General features: G+C 43.0%; 1 protein-coding gene across 1 annotated transcript; it reads left to right on the top strand.

The window, feature by feature from the left end:
• The first annotated feature begins 1,341 nt into the window (after positions 1-1,341).
• gxylt1b (glucoside xylosyltransferase 1b) lies at positions 1,342-9,667 on the top strand. Its single transcript, XM_061078587.1, has 7 exons — positions 1,342-1,538; positions 2,733-2,940; positions 3,044-3,175; positions 3,500-3,751; positions 3,938-4,061; positions 4,203-4,375; positions 9,274-9,667. The coding sequence occupies exons 1-7, from the start codon at positions 1,342-1,344 to the stop codon at positions 9,433-9,435; spliced, it is 1,248 nt and encodes a 415-aa protein (XP_060934570.1). The 3' UTR covers positions 9,436-9,667.
• The last annotated feature ends 1,847 nt before the right edge of the window (positions 9,668-11,514 follow it).

Below are 11,514 nucleotides of genomic sequence, written 5' to 3'. Positions count from 1 at the left end.
GCACCATAGAGAGTATCCTGACTGGCTGCATCACCGCCTGGTATTGCAGCTGCATCGCAAGGTGGGAGCTGCCATCCATGGAGGACCTCTACACCCAGCGGTGTAGGAAGAAGGCCAACTACATATTTTTACCTGTGAAAAGGGTTTTTAGTAGTTTTTCCTTACTCTTGTTGAGGGTTAAGGACAGAGGATGTCACACAATGTTAAAGCCCCATGAGACGAATTGTTATTTGTGAATGTGGGCTATACAAATAAAACTTGATTGATTGATTGAACAGGATCATTAAAGACCCCCATCACCCCATCAATAAACTGTTCTGCCTGCTACCATATGGCCGACGGTACTGCAGCATCCGGGCCCGCTCCACCAGGCTCAGAGACCGCTTCATCCCCCAGGCCATAAGACTGTTAAACTCTTCCAATCTGCCATAAGACTCTCGTTCCTTTAAACTTTGCACCTAGTAATATTTGCACTAAGTATTACTTACATTCGTTTTACTTAGTAAGATACTTTTTTAGGTAATATTTTAGTTCTTATATTAAATGTCTTTGCTTGTGTGGTTTTTTAAATATTTTGGAGCATGGCTAGAAGGGAACCTGTGACACGAATATTGCATTGCCAGCAACTGCCTCCATTTATTAATTAAAATAAATCAATGGAGGCATTCTATGTTTTTTTAAGTGGTCTCCAATTTCTTCAGTTGTTTTGGATTTGTATGCGACGCTGTTTATCCCTGAAACTCCAGAAGGGTTTTGTGGACTCAAACACTTTCACCCACCCCTCCATCTGCATAGTGGTGAGGGGACCAGGGGCAGAAAATTACGGAAATCAGACTGGAAGGTCTCTGGTTCGACTCCACGGAGTGACAAAAAAACCTGGATGGACAACACCTTGATCTGTTCCAAAAAGTCCAAGAGGACTCTCCCTACCCCACTGTAAAAGTGTCCCTGAGCAAGGCACCTTACTCCCCCAACATCTGCTCCCCGGGCGCCGTGCATGGCTGCCCACTGCTCTGTGTGTCCTGCTGTGTTCACCAGATGGGCAAAAGCAGAGGACAAATTTCCTCCATTTGCTTGAGTGTGTCTGTGCATGTGTGTGGGACCAATACATGTATCTTGTATATCAAGTATAATGAGTGAATTGTCCCTTTTGGGTGAACTGTCGCTTTAAAAAAAAAGACGTGCACGACCACCAGAGGGTGTAGTTTCTCCAACTGATAATCCTGAGCACGACCTTTATTTGCTAAACTGCAACCGGAAGTGCCTCACCGTTTCTCACGTTTATTATGAGAGGCTGAGTTTCAGTGTGATGACTGTCTTCCCGAGTCTTCAGACTCCATCATGCGGCGCTACGGTCGCGCACTGACGCTGTGCACGGTGTTCGCCGTCGTCTCGGGCCTGTACGTGTACAACAAGCTGCTGGACACCGACCCGTCCGGAGGAGGAACCGGGCCGAGGAGCCGCCTCGTCCCGGTGCCTGGACCCCGACGAGGGGCCGCGGATCAGACCGGGCCCCGGAACCTCCACTGGTACAGTTTGTGTGTGTGCGTGTGAAAAAGTGTTTCCAGTGGAAATCTAGACAACTAATTCTATACAAGTGCATTTCACTTTGTAATACTGCACTCGAGTGATTGTATAGACCGTGCACGGTGCTGGGTATGTGCAGGAATGTGACGCTGCTGCACTGAAGCTCACGTCAATCAGCCTCGACTTCTCTGTTGCTGCAGACCAGTCGCGTTTTAAAATCATCTCTCCAAACTTACTTTTGTTTTTTTACTCTTGTTTTGAGCGATCGTTGTGTTTCCTTTTCTAAAATGATGTGTTATGTGTTGCCTCTGATCTGATGTTATTGTGTTGATCTGCTGGTTGCATTTGATGTTTTGTTTTCTTATTTGTGAAGCACTTTTTAAAGGCCATTATAAAAAATAACAATGACAAGTAGGTGATTGGTGGGAGGCAGGAAGAAGAAGATATAGTAGATGCACCTTGAAGTTGGTGTTCACACCTCACTGTTTGTGTATCTAAGGCTTTGAAGAGAGGGCCGGGTGGGAGGAGCTAATTAAGTTTCCATTAATTGTTTGATTGGCCACCAGCTCAGGACCAAAAGAGATTAGATAGAGGAAAGAAACAATTGGTCAAAAATGGGACCAGAGTACGATGGTATTTGTTTTCTTAAATGACACGTTGGTGCTTTTCAGTCAAACAATACTTTGAGTCATTTAAGGCAGAAGAAAAAGGATCTGAAAACTAACTTCACAATAAAAAAAGTCACACTTCTCTAGATTGCTAAGTTTTGGTACTTAACAGAATCAAGGTCACATCCTTTTATTTCTCTGGAGGGTTTATTAAAATGTCATCCAGTAGCTTGACATTTGGCTCATGTCATGTCCCCCCCAAAAAAGATATTTAGAGTGCAAGTTTTGTGTTATACAACCTTTTATTATTTTTTAAATTGTGTTTTCTTTTGCTTCAAGGGACATAAAAATAGACAGATACCCTGATGAAGCCTTCACTTAGACTGTGCTTGGATATTCACAATGCAGGATTTCAAGTCAGGACTTAGATTACCTTACAAAAAAGTGTTAGTCAGGAAACTTGATGACTTCAACTATTAGAGGAGGTGGAAGAGCCTTGTGCTAGAAATATCTCTAAAGCAATGGATAAACTAATGGACGTGTTTGTTTTTCCCGAAATTTTTAAAACATCCGTTTGTACGGCTCTCACTTACTCAGGTACGTCATGCGTCAGCGGGGTCAGGCGGAGGCTGGCGGCAGCGTCCAGAGCCGACCCAAACCCCCCATGCACCTGGCTGTGGTGGCCTGTGGGGAGAGGCTGGAGGAGACCCTCACCATGATCAAGTCCGCTGTGCTTTTCAGCATCAGACAACTCGAGCTGCACATCTTTGCTGAAGATCAGCTCCACACCAGCTTCATGGAGGCTGTGAGTAGGAAACATTTGGAATCTTTAGATTAGATAACAGTGTTAGTGACCCGGAGTTTGTGTTGACCATTTCCGTTATTGAACACCCCCGTCTTTGTCACAGTTGGCGTCGTGGCCTGGATTTATCCGCTCCAGGTTCAAGTACACGGTTTACTCCATCAGCTTCCCCAGTGACAACGCAGCCGAGTGGAAGAAACTCTTCAAACCCTGCGCTTCTCAGAGGCTCTTCTTACCCGTGAGTTTCAGACAGACCCCAGTTTAACTCTGACCTGGTTCAATTATTCATTCAGTTTTTTTGTAAATATCTGACACGGAGGCTGCAAAAATACTAATTTGAATTTTGACATGAAATAATACTTGTTATATATGCTAAATAAATGAAAAGCTACATTTAGCCTAATATATTCAAGGACACTTTAGTGGAATGTAGTGTCATGTAATGTAAAATTCCCCTGAGCGGCACATATCAATTTGATGCACCAATCACAACACTGCAGAGCCTCCACACTGTCTCCATATTCTGAGTGACTAACGTCTGTGTCCCTCTCCATCTGTGCAGCTGATCCTCAAGGACATCGACTCGGTCGTGTACGTGGACTCTGACATCCTCTTCCTGCAGCCCGTGGACCGACTGTGGGCGTTCCTGCCCCGCTTCAACTCCTCCCAGTTGGCGGCCATGGCCCCCGAGCACGAGGAGCCCCGCATCGCCTGGTACAACCGCTTCGCCCGCCACCCTTACTACGGCAGGACGGGCATCAACTCGGGGGTCATGCTCATGAACATGACCAGGATGAGGAACACGTTCTTTAAGGTAGGGGCTGAGAGAGGGGCAGGCTTTGCCAAGAATTTATCAGTGTACCACCATTATTGGCCACTAGATGTCCTCCTCCTACTGCAGTTGTCCACCACGGATTCATTCGATGCTGTTGCAAACTGAAGCTCTGCACTAATACCTACAAAAGTTTTGACTGTTGTCGATTCTCGTGTGTGTCGACAGAACGACATGACGTCTGTGGGGCTGCGCTGGGAGGAGCTGCTGATGCCTCTGCTCCAGAAATACAAACTGAACATAACCTGGGGGGACCAGGACCTTCTCAATATCATTTTCCACCACAACCCTGGTGAGGAGCATGAACAAGCCCCAAGTTAAAAGGGGGAATTACTATGATATTACTATATCGTCAACATGTACACATTAATGTTAGACATCTGCATACCATATCTGTTACTTTACGATGTTTGTGTTTCGCTTCCATTCGCAGAGACGTTGCTGGAGTTCCCGTGCAAGTGGAATTACCGTCCCGATCATTGCATCTATGGCAGCAACTGTGCGTCGGCCGAGGAGGACGGCGTCTACGTGCTGCACGGAAACCGAGGGGTGTACCACGACCACAAGCAGCCCGCCTTCCGAGCCGTGTACGAGGCCATACGAAAAGTAAGCATCCCCCTTGTGTTTGTGTAACTGAGGTTGAAGTCCATACCCAAGCCCTGTGAGTTCAATATCCATCACAGGTTGCTTCTCATTTCCCTCAGCCAGGGCACAGATTAGACACGGTTGTATTTATGTGCTGGAAGTTAGAAGTAAAACACAGAACTCATGAAAGGGGAAAAAAGAGCAGATCCATCTCCCTTAATGTTATTTGACGTTGTAAAATTAACTACCCTTCCATTAATTCGTTAATAACTAAATTTGGTCCACACCTCGTGAAAGATGGCTCTTGCACCTCCGCTTGGCCTTGGTGATCAATTTCTTTTTATTACTGAGACGAAATGAAGACATAAAGAAACTCGCAGTGTGCGTCTGATCTAATTTAATAACCCAAAATGTCAATAATCTAAAATATTAACTGGGGGAAAAAAAGTCCGGTTTTATTGTCTGTTCCTCTGTATTTATGGCTTTTAAAGGCTTTGTCTCAGAGTTTTATGTTTTCACAGCCTGCAGCAGTTCTACAGGCAGATATTGATGGTTGAAGAGGTAGAGCTAAGGAAGTTTGATATCGTTTGATTAGAGGATCTGACTCTTTTGACTGAAAATACTTTGTAACCTCTGCCAAGGTCAGTGTTTTAGTTGTCAGTAAGTTAGCAGGTTTACGCAAGAACTACCTGACAGATTTCCATGATACTTTATGGAAGGATGCACTTTGGTTTTTTTGGGGTTGGACATAATGTACAATGGGAAAAACACATAAAGAGAAACTCCTCTACTGGCAAAGGAAAAGTAGTTAGTCTGGAACTTTAGCAAGTTTACCTGCAGGTTAAAAAAAAAACTACAAACACCTGCTAATTTTGTTGCTAAAGAGATACATTTCTCTCCGAGCATCTATTTGCCTTTCCTCAGGATTAAAGTTCATACGCCTCCTTCATATTTTCCCTGCAGACCTTCATTAAATACCAACTAAAAACAGTGACTGCAAGAAACTCTGTCAGCCTGTTACTGGCTCTCAGGTACATAAAGGTGAAATAAGACGTGTTGAGCCTTTTCAAAGTGCCTCATGTGTAATTTAGAGCAACATCTGATGGGAGACGACCTCTTCTGACCCCCGGTGACCCCCCTGCCCTCCTCCACTGCTCCGTGTCCTTCCCCGACGAGGGATGAGATGAGATTTTGGATTGGGTGCAGACCCTGAACAACTTTAAAGAGAGACTCATTATTCTTGTTTTTGGGGGTTCATCATTTTAATTTGGGTCACTTCTTTAAAAGGCGTTACAGGCTCCAGTGTTCAGAAACATTTAGTTTCTTTATTCTTTTCATTGCTGCAGCAGAAGGAGACTCGCAGCCAGATTCAGCTCCTCCTTCAGTCCGTCTGCTGCAGACTTTGGGATTTTGAGCCATGCACAACGTATACACAAAACACATATACAACCCACTACAGGGTCTGGGAAAGACTGAAAAAGCATAATGGGTCTCCTTTAAAGTGCTGGTGACATCATAGAGTCTAGTAGACTGTAATAATACCGGCAGACTATTGAGCGAGCACTAATTTCCCCTGTGAGGATGTTTATGTGTTGTTTACCAGCAGCGTAATGATATCGACGACAGGAGTGGCATTTGCTTAATGAAGCCATCACCGTTCGCCATCTCAGTCCTGTCCTATTAACTAACTATTGGACATAGATCAAGGCGAAGGCTGATCCATACCTTATCTATGGCCTGCAGTTAAGACTTTATACGATCGGGATCAATTATGCCAGTCGACACACATGCACCTGTCCTGATACACTGGCTCGATGAGCGTGGAACCCCAACACAAGGACCGTAGCGTGCATTAAAACTGTTTTTCCCCTAATAGCCTGGGTAGGTGTTGATACTTTGATAGATAGGTTATTAAGTCTGGTTTGCCAGGAGGATGGAGGAGTATGGATTGATTCTGTGCGTGTTTAATCTCACGGGTCGGACAATTTCATCCGTTTCAGCTTTTGCGTGCGCAGCAGAACCTCAGGGAATATGCAGACTGAATAACGAACAGGATAGGACGACTCTGGCAGCTCAGTAGAAGAGGGAAAGTTCAGAAACTGGCTTCAAATGCCCAGCAGAAGTAAAAGAGTAATGTATACTCTTTATTTCTCAATTTTCTTAAATGGCTGCTAATCAATGTCAAAGTTTAAGAAGTACAAGACTTCAACGAAAACCAGTCATAAAGAGAGGGGGTTATGCTTAAATCAGGCACTTGTGAAAAGCAAAGACTGAATCTGGCAAACGGTTGAGCACTTCCTGGAAAGCTGAGGCCTCGGAGGTGGGAATCACTCTTCACATGTAGAGCACAGGTTAGGATGGACCGGTCGTTTTTGTCGGCCTGGGAACAGCACAGTGTTGCTATTGACAGTTATTGCGATGACACTAAGACGCAATATTTGATGTACAACTTTTCACTTCAACGCTAGAAGGATATCTGTGTATTTAGTTTGTCAATTCCTCATCCTGAAGCAACCTTTTCCAGAACTTTTCCCGCTAGTCCCTTGTTTAAAATATCCAGAAAATGTGTGATTGAGCCCACGTGAGAGTACAGTTGGAAATGTCCGCAAAACTAAAAAAACCTCAACTAACTCAGAATGAAAAAGACGAGCCAAACACAAAGAAGACAGAAGAAGATACAGACTTTAGACATTATCTGGAGTTCTTGTCTGAAAATCTTTGGAGAAATCAATTCACAGGCTGTTTTTGTGTCACATTTATGTATAGTTAAAAGTAGTTGCTTTAAAATGAGGCTAATTTGAGTAGACTGTCGTCAATTAGGTGTTGACGAATGTAAAATCATTGTCCACGCTCTTCATCCTCACACAAAGGAAAGGGAACAGAAGCAGCGGTGCTCCTCCCTGTCTGTCTGCCCGCCCTCTCTTGAACAGACCACAGCAGTCTGTCCGTCATAAAAGCTCCTTCTCCTCCCTCCACTGCCAAACGCAGAGCCCGGGAAGAGGCAGTTAAATTTTACAGCCGATGGTACATCCAGAGTCGGGAGTCTGCACATCAACAGCCCCCCCATCAGCCGCACAAAATCAATACACCAACTGTAAATGCAACTTTATGACCGGCGGGTGCACGCGTGTGTGTGTGTCCACTCTCGTAAAAACATTCTCTTTGTGACCCAATATCAGGGACCAAACCGCAAGCAAATGAGACGGCATAAAAAAAAAATGGTAATTCCTCTTTGATTTCCTCGGAGCATTGTAAAGGCTCCTTCGTTATTGGGAAGACATCAAATTTCGCCCGTAATCCCCGGTTATCACTGGACGTTAAGCCCATAGCATAAAACCGACTGCAACAACAATGTGGACGCCTTTTTTTTATGTTTTACCCGGCTGACCGATCAGATTAGATGTGGAGCTCCGGCCAAGGTCCAGTGGGCCTCACAGGTTTGATTTTTTAATTTATCCACGGGAAGACATCTTCCGAGGCCAAATGCTGCCCAGAGCTGCACTTAGCTGAGTTACAGAGGGAATCTGATCGATTCCGCCGGAACAGCAGGGGGTCAAGAGGCATCCTCGGGGGAGTTTTGACACTGGTTGGGATCTTCAGATGCTCATTGTAGGTTTCCAAGAATACTACTACTACCTTAAGGCTACCACCACTCATTGTCCAGCTTTCCTAAGAAACAGGAAGTGGATAGGGGAGGAACATCTTACCTGGAGTCACAAGATCAGATGGATGCACACAAATCTTCCTCATACCTTTGTTTAATTCAGATCAGTACAACTGTGTTTTACCATGTCAAAAACTGTACATCGTCTCCTTTTCAAGATTTTGTTTTGCATTATTATGGAATGTCCAGTGTTTTTTAGTAAAAGTAATATGTAGTTGTTTAGAATGACAGCACTTGCACGTTCAGTTTATGAAATAGTTTTCCGTTGCATCGTGTTTGCTTTACTTGTCCTTGAGGGATGTTAAAAAGTGTGGCAATTTGAACTGATACATGTCGGTACAAAAACCAATCAAGGGACGGGCAGGAAGTCTCTGTAGACCTTAACAATATAGATCAGGGTAAGGATATAAAACCATATCTTATATTTCTCAAGTTTTTAGTGTTCCCAGGAGCAGACTAGCCTCAATAATTGTGAAATGGAAGAAGCGTGAAACCACCAGCATCCTCCCAAGAGTCGGCTGAGGCCAAAACACTGGAGGCTGTGCAGACACTTGAGGACAGCTGACAATCCAAAAAGAAAAAGGTCTTGAAAACAGCACAGCCTTAAAAATGAAAGAAGCCTTTTGTGAAGGAAGTGGGCGATCAGCTCCAGAAAGAGAAGGACTGGGATAGAGCAGCAAACTGAAGGCTGCTCACATTAATGAGGAACTTTTCCAAAGAGTAGAGGTTAGGTTGGGCAAAAACGGCAAAAAATGAAGGGCACTTAGAATGTGGAGGTTTTCAAAAGAGAACCGATGAAGAAGTAGCTCCTCTGCCAGGATGAAGACTTCACATCTCCACTTTCTCCCACTTTACAAAAATGTATCCATCTTGCACTAGTGATGTAATTTGGTGGATCTGTCGCGGGTCAGTGACAGCTTTAAATCATGAGGTTTCACCCCATTAACGTGCAGTTTCACTTTTGTTTTGGTCCTTGTCCCATCTACTAACATGAAGGAGGTGGGGCTTATGATCTATACTGTAACCATTTAGATGTTTGGCTTCACTTTTGTGGACCCGTCATGTCATCCATTGTTTAAAACAGCCTATAGTCTGCACGTTCCTTCATGAAATCAATCATCTGTATATTTTGAGTATTTGTGAAAGTTCAGTCATGTGACTTTTAACAACTCCGATGCTTTAACCAAGCTGCAGCGATCTGAAAACACCACACAAGGTCAAATCTCTAACCACCGACTTGTTTTTGTCGTCACAGTTTCCGTTTGGTGCCGACCCGGTGACGTCTTTGCTGGATCCTCTAGAAGAGGAGCTGTTGAAGACGACCCACACGTACTGTGGTAAATCCTATGCACTCTTCACAAAGACACTGGCACAAAGCCTGGCAAATATCAACAGAAAGGCTCCGCGTGGACGGTGACAGAAAAATGAAAGACAAGACGGGACAGCGGCCAATAGGATTTTTTAACAAGCCCAGCCACCAAGATAAGGAAAATGTCTTTTTGTGGCTGAACATCCTTCCTTACGCCCTTGTGGAGGAAATTGAACTCCCCCCAAATCGATTGAAGCTCTCCTGCTTTGAACAGCACGGCGTCTGACTGATGTGCAAAAACCCAGCCACTAAAGCTTGAACTGGCACTGGTTCCAAAAAATCATGGATGTACTTCTCTACCTTGATTCTGTGGAATGAGTAGAGTTTCTTTATAGCTAAATGTCCAACATATGCAAATATTAGAAGTTGGTTAATTCATATCAACACTGAGGGGCGCTAATTCTCCAGTCATTTCTTTCATCAATGAATTGGAGGAACGTTGTCTACTTAAATATTTGATGTTCCTGTTCGCCGGCACTTTGTCTCATCAGTGCAGCAGAAACTCTATTGAACGTTTAAGCTACATACTCAATGTATGTCTTGATTTAATTTAGTTTCAAATGGACTTTGTCCCATTTCCTTTTTAGCGATACACTTCCCGATATTTCAAGAATTTTCTTTTTCCACTCAGGATTGTTTTTATGCTCAAATCTAAATTTTTCATAAAAACAAGTGGATGGAAACCAACTAAAGCGGCAGCTGAAGTTGTCTGAGACTGTTGCTCTGGATAAGAGCGTGATGTAAATGCCTGAAATCTACTGTAAATGTAGTGTAGGCCAGTTTGTAGCTAAATACTCAATTTAGCAGTCGCTCTAAACTCTACTGCAAATCTGTGCATGTTTTTATATGTTACTGACCACTGGAGATCTTCTCAGTGCCTTTGCCTCTCGACTGAAGGTGCGACAGTAGCTCTTGACTTTCCATATTGGAGAATTTATGAAACATTGTGAAGCACTCTTATTAAAAAGAGACAAACCGTGTGAGAGAACAGAAGACAGAAGATGCACTGGACCACTTTCAGCCTTCATAAACCACTCCTCCTGGGATTGTTCTGCATTTATTGAAACCTTCATCGTAGTACTGTTTGCTCAAGAAAACTCATGGTCTATTCTTTGTTATTTTATGTTACAGAAGTTGCCTTAACCTGGGAGGCAAAGATATAAGTTGTCAATTTTGTTATGTCGCGTCACATGACATCACATAAGTTTGTCGTTTGCTGTTTTGAAATGAACTTTTCATCATGTTTTAAACAAGAATGTTTAAATAACATTGCTGCTGAATAAGTAGTCACCTCAGACAATTGTTGTGTCAACCAGACGCTCATATGATGGAAATTCTGCAACACAGTGACCACTTTAACATGGACGCCAATATTCAGACTGTTGACCTTATCCTGACGTTTTTTTCAATTATTGCGTTAATAGAATATTCTATTCATATAATTCCAATTTACATGTTGACTCACATTACGTCCACTTTGCAATACACGTCCGTTATTCTAACCTGAAATCATACGATGTTAGTTTACCATTTTCAGGGATTTTTATTATTATTTTTATTATTTTTCCTTCTTGATTACACCCAGGTCGTATGTTGATGTAGCAAAATATTAGGACCTCATAATGTGATAAAGATGCTACATGTCTAAATAACTAAAGTTGCAATATTCTACCTGTCTTAATTTGATTGTTTATTAGAGTGTGACCTTTTTTGAGGTGAAGGTAATGATAAAAAAGGGCTATCCATGTTAACTTGTTCACTGTTTAGCTGCCATACACTAGCGTTTACAATGCAGAAAAACTACTATTGAACATGTGAATAAGCTACAAGTTCTCTCCTGATGCCAAAGTATTTTTATTTCTATTATTCTGTTATTTTTTGCACCGGTGAATGTATTTTGTACACTAAGGGATGAAATGTTGCAAATATCTGTGACTGACTATCCGACAGTGTGTTGGATACAGTGAAGATATCCTTGTGACTTAACATTGTTTACTTGTTTATTTGTCACTACTAAAATTGAGATGTCTTTTTTTACATTAAAGATCTGTGTTGTTTTTCTACAGCATTGTGTTATATTTCACCACCAGGGGGTAGCATTTTTTTCAAATGTCCATATGAATGAAA

This window comes from Limanda limanda, chromosome 1, assembly GCF_963576545.1.
Source record: "Limanda limanda chromosome 1, fLimLim1.1, whole genome shotgun sequence".
Classification (NCBI taxonomy): Eukaryota; Metazoa; Chordata; class Actinopteri; order Pleuronectiformes; family Pleuronectidae; genus Limanda; species Limanda limanda.
Note: the sequence above shows the minus strand (reverse complement) of the source record. Positions and strands in the feature narration are given on the sequence as shown.

Coding starts and splice junctions, on each gene's coding strand:
- gxylt1b (XM_061078587.1), top strand. CDS start 1,342: ATGCGGCGCTACGGTCGCGCACTGACGCTGTGCACGGTGTTCGCCGTC. Junction 2,941..3,043: donor ACACCAGCTTCATGGAGGCT/GTGAGTAGGAAA, acceptor TCTTTGTCACAG/TTGGCGTCGTGGCCTGGATT. Junction 4,062..4,202: donor CATTTTCCACCACAACCCTG/GTGAGGAGCATG, acceptor TTCCATTCGCAG/AGACGTTGCTGGAGTTCCCG.